This window comes from Hipposideros armiger, unplaced genomic scaffold (assembly GCF_001890085.2).
Source record: "Hipposideros armiger isolate ML-2016 unplaced genomic scaffold, ASM189008v1 scaffold_1097, whole genome shotgun sequence".
Lineage (NCBI taxonomy): Eukaryota > Metazoa > Chordata > Mammalia > Chiroptera > Hipposideridae > Hipposideros > Hipposideros armiger.
The window spans coordinates 53,151-70,750 of NW_017732447.1; the positions used below are offsets into that span (position 1 = coordinate 53,151).

At 47.9% G+C, this 17,600-nt stretch overlaps 1 protein-coding gene across 13 annotated transcripts in view; it reads right to left on the reverse strand.

Annotated features, from left to right (window-relative positions):
- Positions 1-17,600, reverse strand: part of SMCO4 (single-pass membrane protein with coiled-coil domains 4) — a 66,212-nt gene that overhangs the window by 10,824 nt on the left and 37,788 nt on the right. For 11 of the 13 annotated variants that reach the window (XM_019632214.1, XM_019632213.1, XM_019632208.1 and 8 more), the window contains one exon: positions 13,072-13,152. Coding sequence is in view for 5 of the 13 variants with exons in the window: in XM_019632208.1 (XP_019487753.1) it covers positions 13,072-13,152 (81 nt within the window). In the remaining 8 variants the exon portion in view is untranslated. Of the gene's footprint in view, positions 1-5,140; positions 5,201-6,176; positions 6,269-13,071; positions 13,153-17,600 lie in introns of those variants that run through there. The other 2 variants (XM_019632211.1, XM_019632212.1) reach the window with 2 other exon arrangements.

The window sequence follows — 17,600 nt, forward strand, 5'->3', positions numbered from 1 at the left end:
ACCCCTACCCCCACCCCTAGCATGTCGGGGAAGCAGCACAGTGGCCAGTGTGGTCGTAAAGGGAGTAGGGAGTATTTAGATATGAGGTCAGATTGGAGGCAGGGAGAGGGCCAGAAGGTGGCCACCAGAGGGCTCTGCTTGTATTTAAAATGAGCGCTGAGGGACAAATGGCTGCATGGGGCAAGGGCTGAGGCAGGAAATCACTAATGAATTATTCAGGTCAGACATGGCAGCTTGGTCCAGGGTAGAGGCAGATGTGGTAAAAAGTGGTCAGATGCTGAGTGCACTTAGAAGGCAGCGTCCACGTGCTTTACCCGCAGGCTAGACCTGGAGCGTGACAAAAGAAAAGGGACGAAGGCTCTGTGGCCTGAGCGAGTGGAAGCATGGAGGTGCCATTTAGGGAGGCAGAGAAGATACAAGGGGGCCTGGGGTGGGGTGTGGGAAGTTTGGACAGGTCAAATTTGAGATCCTATCAGACACCCCTAGTGGCGCCCCCAACCCTGAGCAGGCAGCTGGGGGCATGAGTCTGGTTCCTGGCGAGAGCTGGGCTGGAGACGCGAACGTGGGAGCGGTCGGCACGGAAAGCCTGGAGGCTGATAACTGAGCACACGCAGAGAAGGGGGCTGAGGACTGAGCCCTGGTGCAATCCAATGTTTAGATCTTGGGGAGCTGCAGGGCAGTCAGTAAAAGAGACTAAAAAGTTGTGAAAGGAAGAAACCCAGGAGTATGGTGTCCTGGGAGGCAAGTGCAGGAAGTGTTCTAAGGAAGGAGATGCTGACTGTTTGGTTTGGTCAAGTTTAGGTCATCGGTGACTTGAGAGAACGGTTTTGGTGGAGAGGTGGGGAGGGGCAAAGATCTGAGTAGGTCCCAGAGCGGAAAGGAGCAGAGAGACTGGGGACCACAGGCAGGCAACACCTCTCAAGACAGGACTTGGAGGCCAAGTGTCTGCACTGAAATGCCAGTTCTGCCATGTATCAGCCCTGTGACCTCAGGGCTGTGCCTCAGATTTCTCATCTGAAAAATGGGGATAATAACCTGATGAATTCATCTATGAGAATAATGCTTGGTACATACTAAATACTATGTAAGTGTTAGCTAGCCTCATCATTCATCATCATCATCCTTAGTTATGTGTCAGTTAATGATGGGACTATGTTCTGAGAAATGTGTCATTAGGCGATTTCATTCTGCAAATATCACAGATTGCACTTGCACACACCTAGATGGTATAGCCCACTGCACACCTAGGCTGTATGGTGTAGCCTATTGCTCCTAGGCTACAAGCCTGTATAGCATGTTACTGTATTGAATACTCACAACATTACGATGCCTTACGACATCACTAAGCAATAGAAAATTTCCAGCTCCATTATCATCTTATGGGACCACAGTTGTATATACGGTCCATTGTTGACAGAAAGGTTGTTAGGTAATACATGATTGCTTTATAATAGGGTCAGAATTAGAAGGGGGTATGAGGATGTGTCTTGTTTGCTTATGCAGTTATAGAATGTTCCCCCTAGAGGGGGAAATGGACCAGGAGAAGGAAGGAGAAGGAACTGATGGAGAGCCATCCTGGGGGAAAGAGGGAGCAGGTTCCGGAGCACCAGCCGGGGTTGACCCTGGCAGGGGCCCGATGCGGCAGTGGTAGTTTGTGCAAGTTCTCACCAGTTCTCAGTGAAGTAGGAAGAAGGTGATCAGCGTAGGAGGCAGGAAGATGGAGGTGTTGGAAGTCTGAAGAGAGAGAAGCTCTAAAATAGCTGACCGGGGTGGCGGAGAGAACAAATGCATCAGAGGGGTGTCATGTACCCACCACCAGCACAGGGCCCACCTGTGGTCAGAGGTCACAGATCTTACAGCAAGGAGAGTCAGGGTGGCACCAACTGTGCAGGTACAGGTACAGGAGGCTGGGCGATGTTAGATTTAACCAGTGCAGGGGTTTTGTCAGGCCAGTATTACATAGGGAGAGAATAACAATGTGGGGATTACACGAGATTACAAAAGCAAAGTGCTCGGCACAGGACCTGGCATCTGAAGTGCTGCTGCTGTTCAAAGCTTAAGTGGCCTGTCCAAGAAATCCCCTCCCCCCCACATCCACCTTCCCCACTCCCAACACACACAGATTTCAGGATCTGAAAATTCTCCTGGGTTCTCAATTCTGCTTTCCACTAAGCCACGCCTCTCCCCTTTCAGTTCCAGGTGCTGTCACATTTCTCAGGCCAAGATATGACAAGATGACACCTCTCCTGCTCGTCCTGGGAAACAAACAAGCCCCTGTGAGTGCAGGTTGGTCCCCACATGCTCCTTCCAAGAACCAGCCGCAAAGGAGGCTCTTCCCACCTTGAGGAAATACTTGCTTCCCAGGCCCTGCCCTAGGATTACACAAAGCTCTGTGGGTGCTCAACCACCAACTCCTCTGCCTGAAGACCTGTGGGGCAACAGACAGATCAGGGCTTTGATGGACCTTGTTATTTAACCCTGGACAGCTCACTGCCCTTCTTTACAGAGAAGTTTTAGAGTTAAATTAATAGTGATCCAACCTCCAGCATGACAAGTTTGTATTAACTAGCACCTGGAGCAAAGTCCGCCATGGAAAGGACAAAGATGACGACTAAACAGAAAAGAAGAACCTAGAAATTCCTGTACGGGGGCCCAAAGCAGTGGCTTTTGAAATGGTTAGAATGCACAGAAATACAGTTAAGAGCAGCGCGCACCACACAAACTGAAACCAAAGTTTTACAAGGTAATATGTAAGCTTACTACGTACAACACACTCTGATAGTTTCTATTTCTTTATTTCATTAGGAAAAAATGCCAATTACAATCCACTAAAAAAGATTTCACAGTCAGTTAATGGGCTCTGACCTGCAGTTGACAAACACTGGATTAAGACGACCTCCCATCAGTGAGGGCTACTCAAGGGTTAAATCATGTTCCTGGGAGAACGTGTGGAAACACTTCGTCTTCGAGAGGTCCCTATACCAAAACGAGCATGAGCTCCATGTTGAAGAAGTGCTAGGATTAGTTGTACTCTTCAAGACAGAACCCGAACCAGTGGGAAGAAGCTACAGGGCACCAGGCTGGACTGCTCTGGAGGCAGGGAGCTCTTTCTCTCAGAGAAACCACAAGGCTAATGGGATGCTGCAAAAGGGATTCGGGAAGTAGGTGCGAGAGACGCACCCAACAGTTACTGGAGTTTCTCTCTACTCCGGCAGTCTTCTCTACCTTGATGAATAACAGGCTGTGATGAGAATGAAATGGAAATAATCTGTGTGAAAGCCCTCAGAAAAGTTAGACAAGCTCTTCTAAGTACTGTCACTCCTTAAATGGCAATTCTTAATCCAAACTGGTAGGTTTCTCCAACTTCATCTGCTATTCAGTTAGGTACTTTAAGACAGCCGGCACTAAAAGTAAGCATCGTTAATTTATCACGTTGTGAATGACAGCTCAAGACTAACGCGATGTTGGGGAACTTTTTGTAGAAACATGCAAACCAGCCAACTGTAGGCAATGGGTTTTTTAAGGCAGTTGCTTTGTAAGCTTTTCCATCTCAAATGTGGCCAAGGTGAGTGAACACTTGTCCTTGGAGGCCAGGTCTGGGGCAGATTCGCTGCAAGAATAAAATCTCATCTGTCTCCTCTTTTGTCTTAAAATGTCAAGCAATCATATATAACATTAGCCCTTGTTTACTTATGATGCGATGGGCATTGGGATGAAGCCTGCTGTGGCTCTCACTGAGCGCTGACAACACCCCCTGCCACTGGCTCGACTGTGTCACAGGCTCACTCATGTCTTAGAGGCAAGAAATGAGGTTGTGTAACTTGCCCGGGGCCACAAAGCAAGCAAGTGGTGAAAAGATTGAAACCCACACAGTTTGGTCCTGGTGCCTTGCTCTTCACCACTAAGCTATGCTGAGTTTTCCTCCAACAAACATCCACATTTGTTTTAATATTCTTTAAATGTTATTTCCTCTCAAATTTTTGGATAAAACATGACCCTAGAAGAACATGCGCACACTCAGCCCGGGGCCCTGCCTGCACTCTGTGGAGCACCCTGGGAGTCGAGAGCCGCAGCTCTGCCAGAGCTGATCAGCCTGTCCTCACGCTTCTGTGGCCAGGCACGGGATAAGAGCCCCTTCTCTCCCTAGATGCGGAACACAGTCCTCATGTTCTGTTAGGCATGAGCTTCATTAACAACCAAGATCTCACAAGCGCCGGTTGTTTATGGCAGGTTTAAAATGAAAAATTCATCTCTAAGCTAAATTACAGCAAGTTAATTACAGAGCCTGGCTGACGGCAGACATACTGAGAGAGGAAGAGAGATATTGACTGAACTATCAATTGCACACAAGCCACGGCACACACCCAACACCACGCATCTGGGCCTTCTCAAATAAGGAAGCTGGGGGCTCACTCCATCAAGAGGGTCGGCCTCAGAAAGAGGTGGACAAGCTCGCTCATCCAGTCATTTATTCCACAAACACCTGCTGAGCACCTCAGCGCTGGGGACTAGCCAGTCGCACGGCCATTCACTCGCCCATTCATTCATTCATTCACTTACCACATGCCAGGCACAGATGAACTGTTATGAATATGCAGGTTGATTAACTGACTGCTCCATCTGATCAGTCACTGATTCGCCACATACAGGACAACCCTGGTGCGCTAGGCACTGCCCTGGCAGTGGGGATGGAACGATGAACAAGACGAAGTACCTGATCTGATGGAACACGCACTCTAGTAGAGCAGGAGACAGACAGAGATGAGTCAGTGTGTAATATGTCAAGGAGTGAAGTGCTATGAAAAAAGACAAAGCTGAAGAAGGTGACAGGGAGGAGGGGACGCGCTGTAATACAGAGAGTGTTACAAGGGACCGCATCGCCCATGTGAGAGCAGAGGCCTGAAGGAAAAGCAACAACCGGCCTAGAGCAGAACCAGGAGGAGAGGGAGCCCCGGCAAGGAGCAGGGAGGGCAGAGCCCCTGGGGACGGGCCAAGCCTGAACGGTTTTCAGGAACCACAGCTGACTGGGGCACGCAGCTAAGGTCCAGTTAGAGAGAAGAGCAGAGGCCAGAAGATCAACCCAAAAAGGACTCTACAAACCCACTGGCAAAGATCTCTAAGCCTATCATTTGTGCCTTACCGTAGGCCTTGATTGCTGCCAAAATTAAAATATTCTGTGAAAGGCAGGCAGTAAACTGTGCTGCTATCAGATGTTTACACAGCATCGTGTCAATGTTCTCAGGAGACTCTGCAGGGTGAGTTTTGGGGTGGGGAGAGGAGAATGACCCCATCCGACAATGAATGTGGCTGTTGAAGTTGACTCTGTCACTAGCTAAGTAATAAATCTCTAATCTTTAATCTTTCATCTAAATGCCACCTTTTTTGCTGAACCTTAAGCCAGTTTACCAAACAGGCCAGTTGATGAGGATGGTTTGGACAAAGGGCACGAAACTAGGCTTTCTAGCATGGAGGACAAGGGTTACTGATTTTGCCAGTGGCCTATCTGTAGAGTGCCCCAGGTCGCAACGAGCTCAGTCCTCACAGATCACTGGGGGCCACCGCTACCTGAGGAAACCCAGTCACCTAAGGGAGGGAGGGGTCTCCACGCCACCCTCAACCACCTTCCCTCACCACCCCCACCGCAGTCCTGTTCAATCGCTTTCTTAGGAGTAGATTATTCTCCTTGTGCACTGACTCTCGATTCTATAGCCATCCCATATCCGAATGAAAGAAACGCTGCAGAGACACGGGTATACACCCCGAGCCCTGAGCCTGCCTGTTCTCCCGGCCGTCACTGAGGTTCTCACATCTCTCACACACACGTCTTCCTGCCTCCAACCTCCTGTTTCCTCAGTCTCCAGACAGAATGATTTCCCTTCAGCCAAGGTCTGATATTGGTCCTCTAAAAAGCCTTCAGGGGCCGGCCGAGTGGCTCAGTTGGTTAAGAGCTCGCTCAAGAGTTTGAGCTCTGAGCAACAGCGGTTTGATTCCTGGCCCAAGCTGAGTAGCCGCTGAGCTGCCAACAGGTAGCAGGATGGCTCAGCTTAAAAAAAAAAAAAAAAAAAAGCCTTCAGTGACCCCCAGTGCCAACGAACACGGTGCCAACTTGGCCTGGCCTTCCAGGCCCTGTGTGCCATGCCCAGCCCCGTGCCCCAAATCACGTCAAGCAGTCATACCTCTGTGCCTCTGCATGGAGTGGCAGAACGAGCCAACATATGCCTACGCCCCAGTCTCCTCATCTTGGCCAACTTTACAGACTCACCACTGAGACAGCTTCCCTGATTCCCTTAGGCAAAATTAATTGCCCTTTCACCTACTCTTCTGCCTTTAAAATAGCCCTTTTTCCGGTCTGCCTTTTTAAAGAGTTAATCATTGTTTTGTACACCTCTCCCACCAGGGGTTCAGTAAGTCTTTGCTGAATGATACAAGCCTGTTCCTCTTACTAATGTTGCCCAAGCCAGAAGTTTGGGGGCTTTCCTGGATGCCTCCCCTCTCCCCCATTCCCTACATCAAACTGTTCCCCAAGTCCTCCCAGTCCCTTATCCTAAACATCTCCCAAACATATCCCCCCTTCCCCATCCCCACTACCACTATGCCAGGCCTTCATCTTCGTTCATAGGGATTCTGCACCAGCCTTCTAACCTGTGCTTCCCTGCTTTACTGTACCTTACGGTTTTCTTGAGCCCTAAACAGTAGAAACACTTCTAACTCCTTCTAAAGTCACTGCCCATGCAGGCAGGCAAGGCAAAGGACGCTACAGCTTACCCATCCCACACGTTCCCCTCACCAGCAAAACATAACGTGCTAACAATCATCAAGAATCACTATAGAAGCAGACGTATAATGCATCTTTAGCAAAGGGGAGAGATGATTCATTTAAACCGCATATGTTGAAGGTCTAGCTGTTGGAAACTCTTAAGCCAAAACACAGCCGTAATGTAAATATGCATCCCTTCACACTTCAAGGTTACCAACCAACCAATCATGCTAAACTAGTCATGAGAAAGTCAAGCTAATAGTAACTGATAATTAAACATCCAGATTCCTAGCAATAAAAAATTGTCACAGATTCAAGATGGCACTGATACTGTGCTGTTAGAGCATCATTTCCAAGACCTACAGGCAGTCCAATGGCCTGTGTAAGCCCACACTCCACAGGAGCCTGAAACGCTCCACCGCTGAGCACAGCCAGGCAGCGGACTCCCAGGGACATATGAAACAGTCATGCATAAACTCCAGCATGGCAGTGATTTAACACCAATCACATTTCAGGAACCTTCAATAACGTCTTCGTGATTACTGATAGGCAGCCCGGAGTCACACCTTCAACTTGGAAGTCTGACAAAAGGACTTGTGTGTGTGGCTTGGATCACCATTCTCTTGCCATTCGGGAGACACCGTAGAAGAGACTGAACCTATAGAATCCCTGCTTTAAGAGACAGACCTGATCCTGGTACTCCTCAGTGTAAAATTCCACGGGGCTGTTCCACTGCAGTGAGGCCCCTGCCTGCCTTTCAGCACCCCCGCCCCCCCAACTCCCACCCTGGACAGTTGACGGTGCAGCCACAGCAGTCCTCGTGCAGATCTATGGGCACACCCTGCTCTGCTGACCTCCCAGGCCTCCATCCATGCAGCTGTCTGAAATGCCCCTTTCCACCACTTTTCTCCCAGTCACTCCTTCCACTTGGCAAACTCCTCTTTCCAGACCCATCTCAAAGGTCACATACTCTTGAAAGCATTTCATGACTTTCCAGTCCCCAGAGCGAGTGAGGGCCCCTCTCTGTGCCCCATGATTCCTGGTAACGACTCCATCACAGTGCACATCACACTATATTAAGATCACCCAGTTGTCTGTGTTCCCATTACAGTCTTTGCTTGTAACTCATCACAGTGACCCCCAACCTGGTACCATGAAAAATTTCAAATTCAAGATCATAGAAAAACTGCTTTAATTTGAGGTTATAGTGCACCAAAAATAAAGCTGGAATTCCGGTATTCCCATTCATTACCTAGAATGGAAGGCCTGAGGAGAATGGAGAGTAGCACTCAACTAAGACAGAATTTCCATTTCAGGAGTGTATCTGTGTGACTGTGGTTCCACAAATAAACACACAAAAGTAAAGCTCAAGAGTAAGGTAAGGAAAGCGTGCTCCTTTTAAACACGTTGCCTTTTAAAATGTGTTCAGAAGGAAAGCTGGGTACTGATATTCAGGGGGTTTCTTTTTTCCCCTGGAGAAAGTCAGCCTTTTCTTCTACCAGCCTGGAACCAAGTTTCATTCATTATTTCCTGAGCTAAAATATTGCGCACATTTTTTTTTTTAATTGGGGCATCGGGGAAGGGGACCAGCCAAGTTGTTGTCCTTCAGTCTTAGTTGTGGAGGGCACAGCTAGCTCAGCTCCAAGTCCAGTCGACATCTGGCCGCCTGTCGGCAGCTCGCAGCCGCTGGGCTCAAGGTGCCGTGTTCAATCATAGCTACAGGGGGGGTGGGGGTGGGGGCACAGTCCCCATCCCATGCAAGAGTCTCGAACCAGCAACCTTGTTGTTAGGAGCACGTGTTCTCACCAGCTGAGCCATCCTGCCACCTGTTGGCAGCTCACCAGCAGCTCAGCTTGAGTGCAGCTCTGGCCTGTGTGGGAATCGAACCGGCAACCCTGCTGCTCAGAGCTCGTGCTCTTAACCAACTGAGCCGCTCGGCTGGCACCACGCACATTTTTTTTATATTAAAATATTTGGTGAGGGGGGCTACTTGGAGAGCAGCACAGGTATTAGAATTTTAGTTGGTTGGTTACATATGGGTTATTTACTTATTAAGGTTCTAAATGAAATAGTGGTCCACCTCTGTGTTGTGAGTGTTGATATTCTGGGGCTTGGAGGGAGAAATCACTCCCTGTACCATTTCCCAGGACACGAGATCCATTTTAAGCACACCTTTGCGAGCCTGACAGTTATTTTAGTGCACTTGGAAAATCAAAGCCATTGCAATCTGCCAAGGAAGTCAACAGTGAAAGGGAGAAGTGTCTTATAAGTCGCTTCAATGTGATAACACTGCAGTGGGACCTCTAGCCAGGTCTGGGGCCCCGATAGTGTAGTCTCTCCACGGACCACGCTGGGAGTATGGGACTCATTCATGGGCGGGGGAGGTCATTAACAGGTTTCAGCAAGGGAGTGAAATGATATGACAAGTATTTTCAAAGCTCACTCTGGGTCCAAAGTAATGAACAGAATGGAGGGGAAGCGGAAGCAGGGCAGACAGCTCAAAGGCCTTTGCAGTCAGGCAGGCAAATGACAAGGTCAGTAGACTTGGGAGGTGGCCGTGGGAGGGCAGCAGGTGAATTCAAGATCTACTTGAGGGCCGGCTGAGTGGCGCAATGGTTAAGAACTGGCTTGGGACACCAGAGGGCCCCGGTTCGGATCCCATATATGAGGGCCAGTGACACTGCCCTCTACAGCTAAGATGCTGAACAACAGCTCAACCTGGAGCTGGCCTGCTGAGAGTCACCTGTGACGGCAGGTAGGTTGCCATGGGCTACGGTGTGTGGCCAGCAGCCAGCGTGAGCGGCCAGCAGCTGCAGTGAGCGGCTGTCCAGAAGCCAGTGACTGATCTGCCTCGTCCGGGAAGGGCGCAGTGATGGTGCCAACTTGGGCCAGTGAAGCAACGTCCTCCACAACTAGACTGAAGAAAAAAACAACAGCAACTTGTCTGTTCCCATCCTCCCAATTCCCCAATAAAAAAAATCTTTAAAAAAGAAAAAAAAAAGATCTACTTGAGGAGAAGCATCGCTACGACTTGGTGATTTGGAGGAAGAGAAAGGCGAGTGACTCCCCAGTTCCTGGCTAGGAAAAGCGAGTTAACAGCTGTGCACCTTAATGAGATGGGGGATGGGAGGTCTGGAAAGGGGCTGTGGTAGCAGGAGACCAAGAGTTAATATTTGGACCCATTAAGCTTGAGGTGCCCCGGAGCTAATATCCAAGTTTGCTAACTGCTGCAAGAGGTATAAAACGTGCTAGAAAGTAGAGGCAACCCATGGAATGGGACGTGGCGCCATTCACACTGGTGACCCTTCCTGCCCTCCTCTTAGGGTGCTCTGATGTCCACCTCTGTGCCGGCCAAGGTGACATGCACCATGTGAGGAGCCTATGGGGCCAAACTCAGCCAGGAAACATGCAGGCTGCTTCTATGATAACCCTCAGTAGTGACACAGACACCAGTTTTGGAGCTAAGAAAACAGTAACTTTTAACAGTAAAATGGTACGTGCATCACACCACAACGGGAAGTAAAGTATGTAGACTATTTTCTTTGATTACAAGCGTCATGAGAGGTTTGCTGATTTCTTGACACAGGAGTTTTCCAGGAGTGCCAGGGCAAGGAAGGCTCTTGGTGCCTCGTTGTGCGCCCTGATGGCACAACATCAGTACCATCCTGTTTGGGGAGTTCCAAGTCAGAGTCTCCCTTGGGACAATGTGGTTCTAAGGTGGCTTCAGATGCAGAGGAAGGTCTCTCAACAAAGAGACCAGAGGCGATGGCCTATTTTAGAAGACCGATGACTCACTGAAATCACATCCTGTTCTTAAGTTAATGTGCCTCCCTCTGAACTAAATCCGGTTTCCTACCATGATGAGTATATTTTCCAATTCCCCCATCAAAGGACAAATCAAAATGTCATCGACAATCTGCTTTCTAATTAAAAGTTGAGCCATTAAAAAAAAAATCACATTTAACTAAACAAATCCACATGGTAATAAAGTACTGTGCTCTGCCGCCTTGATTGATAGAACCATTTGCAATTATTTAAAGGAGAAGGGCGGGAGAGAACATCATTAGATACAGCTAGATTAAGCTGAACAAACCCCTGTTAGTGTCCTCCAGTTTACTCACAGTGAAAGACAATGCAGCATTAATATAAACTAATTCAATTTCCTGCATTTAAATAAGCCCTAACAAAAATAAAACTTACAAGACTAACTGGAAAGTCTCAGAAGGTATCTACAGATACTTACTGGGTTGTCGGAAAAGTCATGACGCATTTTTGCAACGAAAAACAGAAAAAATACGTCATTACTTTTCTGACAACCCAATATTTATTCAAGAAATTGGTCTGGGGCCGGCCAAGTGGCGCAATGGTTAAGAACTGGCTTGGGACGCCAGAGGGCCCCGGTTCGGATCCCACATATGAGGACTAGTGAAACTGCCATCCACAGCTAAGATGCTGAACAACAGCTCAACCTGGAGCTGGGCTGCCGTGAGTCGCCGGCGACAGCGTAGGCTGCAGCCCCTGTGGCAGTGGGTTGCCATGGGCTACCATGTGTAGACAGTAGTCAGCGTGAGCGGCTAGCAGCCAGTGTGAGCGGCTAGCAGCCGCAGTGAGCGGCCGTCTAGAAGCCGGCGACTGATCTGCCTTGCCCAGGAAGAGCGCAATGATGGTGCCAACTTGGGCCAGTGAAGCAACATCCTCCACAACTAGACTGAAGAACAAAATGACAGCAACTTGTCTGTTCCCCTTCCCCCAATTCCCCAGCACTGTTCCCATCCCCCCAATTCACCAATAAAAATCTTAAAAAAAACAAACAAAAAGTAATTGGTCTGGCTGGGGCTGGCAGGAAACACCAGGGTCAGGATGCATCTCTCAACAGAAGGTCAAGGCTCTCCTCCCTGAAAGAAGCTCTCAGGATGCGTAAGGGACCGGTGAGAGACAGAGCCCCGGGGTTTTGTGACAGCAGCAGTGGCTTCCAAGAGGAAGGACCGAGATGGTGCAGGAGAGAGAAAAAGCCAACTCCATTCACATTGGCAATGTGACGCCATGCAAGACACCCAACTGCTAAGAAGTCTTGTTTCCCGACTGAAAATGAAATGTTATCATTGGCCCCTGCCTGTGTGCTGGAATTGGCGGGAGAAGGAAACCTGGTGATGTGTGTAGGGGCGTCCTGTAAAGGGGAAGAACTCTGCAATTATAAGAGACAACTGCTGGTTACTGTTAGGTAGGAAAAGCTGGGGCAAGTCCTCTAAGAGAATGGTGACCAACAAAACTGGTAGAATTAGTAAGGTATGTCTCTGGGATACTTAGCAGGCACTTTTGGGAAAAAGGAACCCGCTGTCTCATTCATTTAAAGCAAAAAGTTTGAAGTAGGGAAGTGGGTGAAGTTGCAACTGTCTTTTGATGAAGCAGCTTGGAAGATCATACAGATGGATGCCATCCAACAAAAACGGGGACCCCAACCACAGCAGGACCAAAACCCGACCTCATGCAGCCCCCATTCAACACCAGCCACAGAAAGGCAGAGGCAGGCTGGGAGCTATGCTCTCATGGTCGCCAGCTTCTTGACCTGCCTGTCACCTTCCTTCCCTTCCAGCTTCCAGCTCTTAACATAGGCCCAAACTGCCCATGAAAAAGAAAAGTCAGATACAAAAGCTTTGCTATTAGCTTCACTTTACCAAAAGCCAAAACACAAAGGAGAACTAGAGAAGATTAGCAATTTTTGATGAATGCTCAAAGAACAGGACCAATCTGAAATGATTTATGGTACAGGCCCTACAAAGATGGAGTGGTGGCTGTACAAACAGAACCAACACAGGAAGTGACAGTCTAGTTGGGGAGGCTGATTCACTGTTTATTCAATAAACGTTTAGGAAGTATCTACTGTGTCCCAGGCACAATTCAGATACACCCTCAAGGAGCTTACTGGGAAAACACACAAACAAGCAACTGTGATCAAGTGTGGAAATGCTACGATGGGAGGTCACAGAAAAGAAGCCCCCACACTCAATACAGCCACGGGAGAAGACCAGTCAGAAGGGCACAAATCAGTCATTAATGCCCATTAGGAGACGGCTCAGTAAGAAGCAGTTAGTACTATAGGCGTTCAAAAGCAGGAGAAATCACCGCCAGAGGGAGGAAATCAAAAAGGATTCCTTCCCAGGGAGGCGGCATTTGAGAAAGGCCTTAAAGGATGAAGAGGAACACGGCCAGGCAGGCGGGGAGCGGTGTTAAAATACCAGGGACAGTAACCCCTCCACAAACATGGGGTTCCCTTATAAGAGAACTTTAGTAGATATACATTTACTTCTGCTTACCTTTTCTTCAACTTTAGGAACTGCTGTTTCTATAGTTTCAAGGCAAACCGATTTCCAGTAGAGGTGACTTTTGAGTTTTCTCTGTGGAGAAATCAGAAGAAGAGGTATAATAGGTTTGGGGGAGCTACTCCTCCACACACCCTTTTTGGGGACCCCCCCAGTCCATGCTGAGAGGGCTGTCACCTGGCTCTCCTCCCCCAGTTGACTGACTGGGGATGGACATTTGTCACTGTCAGAAACCCTGTCTCCCTCTGTCCCTGCTTCACTCATTTGAGAATACAGACATGCAAACCAGGCAGGAAGCAGTGAGCCCCGAACCAGAAAAACCTGAGGGGTGCACGCGTGCGCGTGCGCGCACACACACACACACACACACACACACACACACACACACACACACAGATAGGAGGTGAGCAGGACCATGCAGCCCAAGTTAGAGGGGACTTCTTGCTTCAGTTCCCAGCAGGCAGGTTAAGCTTTGCTCCCTGCAATTCCTGGGATTCCTACAACAAACCCTCCACTAACTTAGATGGCATGAGAGCATTTCTGTTCCTTGCAACCACAAATCACTGATTTTAGAATTAGAGATCCAAAACATAAAAGAATAAGAGTTCCAGGGATGGGACAAGAAAAAGAAACAAAAGTAGAGGGTGAAGAAAGAGGCTTCTGAAAAACAAAGCCTTGGAAAAAAATAAGATGAGAGAAAGTGACCTTGGCCTCTGTAAATAATTCATAAAATCCCAGCGCTATTAAATATTAAGATGGAAGCCCAGATACTGGACAAAAGGGATCCCTAATATGAGCATTATCCATAACAAAACAAAATAAATAAGAATTACACTAAAAATACAAAGGCGAGAGGCTGAAAAGTGCGCACAGCAAGCAAGGAATAACTGGGCAACCATACAATGCCCATCATTACTAAAATAAGAAGTGTAATAACTCAAACATAAGTCTTGATTTATTGCGCTGCCTTTTTTTTTTTTGTCTTAAACAATAAATATTTTATTTGTTATTGGTTGAGGGGGTCAGCAATGAGTGCTGGGCCCAGATGGGAGGTTTTCCTTCTGGTCTTGCCTGGTTTACTTATGTAGTGGCTCAGCTGGGCTGGACGGCAGAGCAGGTGACACAGCTCACATGCCAGCGGCTGGTACTAGCTGTTTGTGCTGCCTTTATAGTCTCTTTTAGTAAGCGTGACCATCTGTTTCTGAGATCTTCAAAGATTTATGCCCACTATCCACGTGCCACATTTTTCCATTGGTTCTTGAGTTGGCCAACCACGAACTCGCCTACTGTACGGCTTCAAGAATCTAACCTCTTCAAAGTCCTGTCTACTAGGGAACAATGACTTTGGCGAAAGGCAGGGCTGGGAAGGAGAACTTCTTCACGGGCCTCTGAATGCCAAGGTAATGATGCCAAGGACATCATTCAAGCAGCATAAGAGTCAAGAGGACTGTAGTCTAATTCCATATTCTCTAAGCGATAATTACCATTCACAAAATGGAGAAAGTTAAAATTGGGCTACAGAAGGAAAATATGACCCAAACCACAAGGACTGATGCAGTCAGCTGGAAATTAAGTCGACAGCAATTAAGTTGACCTTTGCCCTCGACAAGGTCCTCTGCCTGCTGTTCTTGGCTCATTAGCTGCAGCAAAAGCTTTACAAGTTTCCCCTGGCTCCTGGGCCTTTTGAGCAGTGCCCCAGGGGCTCAATGGTGCATCCGCTTTCACTGGGCAGGTTACAGAATTGCGACAGGGACACCTGCTGGCCTGCACAACAGGCTAAAAGGCAGCTCCCCTGTCTGCTCATCCCAGACCTGGCCCCCAGGTGGCTGGTGCCACAACATCTATCCATTCCAAGCAGCAGGGGCACCTGTGCGCCACTACCAGCCCTACCACTTCCTCTCTGCACCTCAGTTTCCTCATCTAATAAAACAAGGGAGCAAGACCACACCAGTGGTATTCAAAGGGTGGTCTGCAAACAAGTGCCACCCACCAACTGCTTCTGTTCACAAGAGCAGAAATTAAGAGAACCTTAGAAGCTTTTAAAGCATGATATTGCACTATAGCTAAGCACACCATCAGTGGAACTGTCTTATTAAATAGAGCACAGACTGGTACCTGAGTTCCCTGCAGTTGCCATAATAAATGACCACAAATGGGGTGGCATAAAACAACAGAAATATCTTCTTTCACAGTTCTGGGGGCCAGAAACCTGAAATCAAGGTGTGGGCAGGGCCACACTCCCTCCAGGGATTCTATGGGAGAATCTGTTCCTGGCATTTTTCCAGCTCCTGGTGGCATTCCTTGGTTTCTGGCCACATCACTCCTCTACTTCACTGCTGTGTGTGTGTGTGTGTGTGTGTGTGTGTGTGTGTGTGTCTTCTCTCTTATAAGGCCACTTGTGATGGCATTAAGGGCCCACCTTGATAATCCAAGTTGATCTCATCTCAAAACCCTTATCTTCATTACATCTAAAAAGACCCTTTTTCCAAATAAGGCAACAGTATTTGGACACATTTTGGGGCTACCATTGAGTCCACTGCAACTGGTTTGGATACTGTTGAATTCATGTGTGACCAAGTTGTACATGGTGTACACACCGTATACTCCTATCAGTTCACCACTGAGGAAAAAAAATCACCACCACCCTGTCTTTCACTCAGCCAGCACCCTGATCTTCCTCTACAGTCCAGGGGCTGGGGCTGGGCAAGACCAGACTGCAATGGGCAGGAAGTGGGGCTAACAGGGCTGCAATGAGCAGGTGCAGACTGCTCCCTCAGCCCTTCCCCAGATAAGTCTCCACCTTATCTGGCAGGCAATGCAAGAGCTGCCCCCTCCCAACCTCATATTCCTGTCTCTCACATGGCTTTAGTTGTGAAGTGATTAAATTGATCTGTTCTCTGCTCAAGTGTGCCTCCCTCCTCCCATAAAATGTTGAGCGTTTTCAACGTCCAAGTTTGAGAACAGACACAAAACTTTTTAATTAAAATCCTTGTGTACCTAGCACTGCCCTGCTACTAACATATTCTCTCCCCCAGCACCCCTCCCTGTACCTTCAAGAACACTCACAAAGTTTCCAGGCTTCATAACAGAATGGACAAAACACTTGGAGACTTGACAAAGCAAGGATTTCATTTCTCACTAGAAGTTTTCTTGCCTTTCACGAGTACTCCTTGCTACAGGAACCACTATGTTGACTCCCTTTGCTATTGGGTTGTCGGAAAAGTCATGACGTATTTTTTCCATGTTTTCTATGCAAAAAATGTGTCATGACTTTTCCAACTACTCAATATATTACATTTCAGCCTTAAAAGCAAATCATGTCAAAAAACCTGAGAATATTTTAAATGATAACACACGATACAGGTATGGCCACAGAAAAATGGGCACTCTTATTGTTCAAATACTGGTAGGAGTATAAAAAGGCACAATCTTTCTGGAAAGCAATTTGGCAAACTCTTATTAAGTGGTTTAAGCTGTACATCCCAATGTAAATTGGTACAGCCGTTATGGAAAACAGTATGGAGGTCCCTCAAAAAATTAAGAATAGGGCCGGCCGAGTGGCTCAGTTGGTTAAGAGTACAAGCTCTGAGCAACAGGGTCAACGGTTCGATTCCCACATGGGCCAGTGACACTGCACCCCAAGCTAAGCTGCCAACAGGTGGCAGGATGGCTCGGCTGGTGAGAGCGCGTGCTCCTAACAACAAGGCTGCCAGTTTGAATGGTGGACCACCCACAACTAAAAGACTGAACTCGGCACCCTGAGCTGAGCTGCAGCCCAGGTGGCTCAGGGGACAGAGCCTGCGCTCTTAACAATGAGGCTGCTAGTTCGACTCCTGCATGGGATGGTGGCTACACTCACCCGCAACTGATTGAGCACAGCACACCTTGGGCTGAGCAGCGCGACTGGACTTGAAGCTGAGCTAGCTGCGCCCTCCACAACTAAGATTGAAGGACAACAACTTGGCTGTTCCCCTCCCCCAATTCCCCAATAAAATCTTAAAAAAAAAAAGAATAGAATTACCATATGACCCAGCAATCCCTCTTCTGGGTATCTACCCAAAAAATCTGAAAACAGTTATCCATAAAGATGTGTACTCCGATGTTCACTGCAGCATTATTCACGGTGGCCAAGGCATGGAAACAACCAAAGTGTTCTTTGATAGATTATTAGATAAAGAAGAATGGTACATATATACAATGGAATACTACTCTGCCATAAGAAAAGATGAAATACTGCCATTTGCGACAACATGGATGGATCTTGAGAATATCATGCTAAGTGAAATAAGTCAGAAAAAATCAAGAACCATATGACTTGACTCATGTGGGATATAAAACTGCAAACAACAAACAAGACAAACAAACAAACAAAACCTCAAAGACACAGACAACAGTTTAGTGGTTACCAGATGGTAAGGGAGAGAGGGGTGGTGGAAGAGGGTAAAGGGGGTCAAATATACAGTGATGGAAGGAGAACTGACTCTGCGTGGTGAACACACAATGCAATATACAGATGATGTATT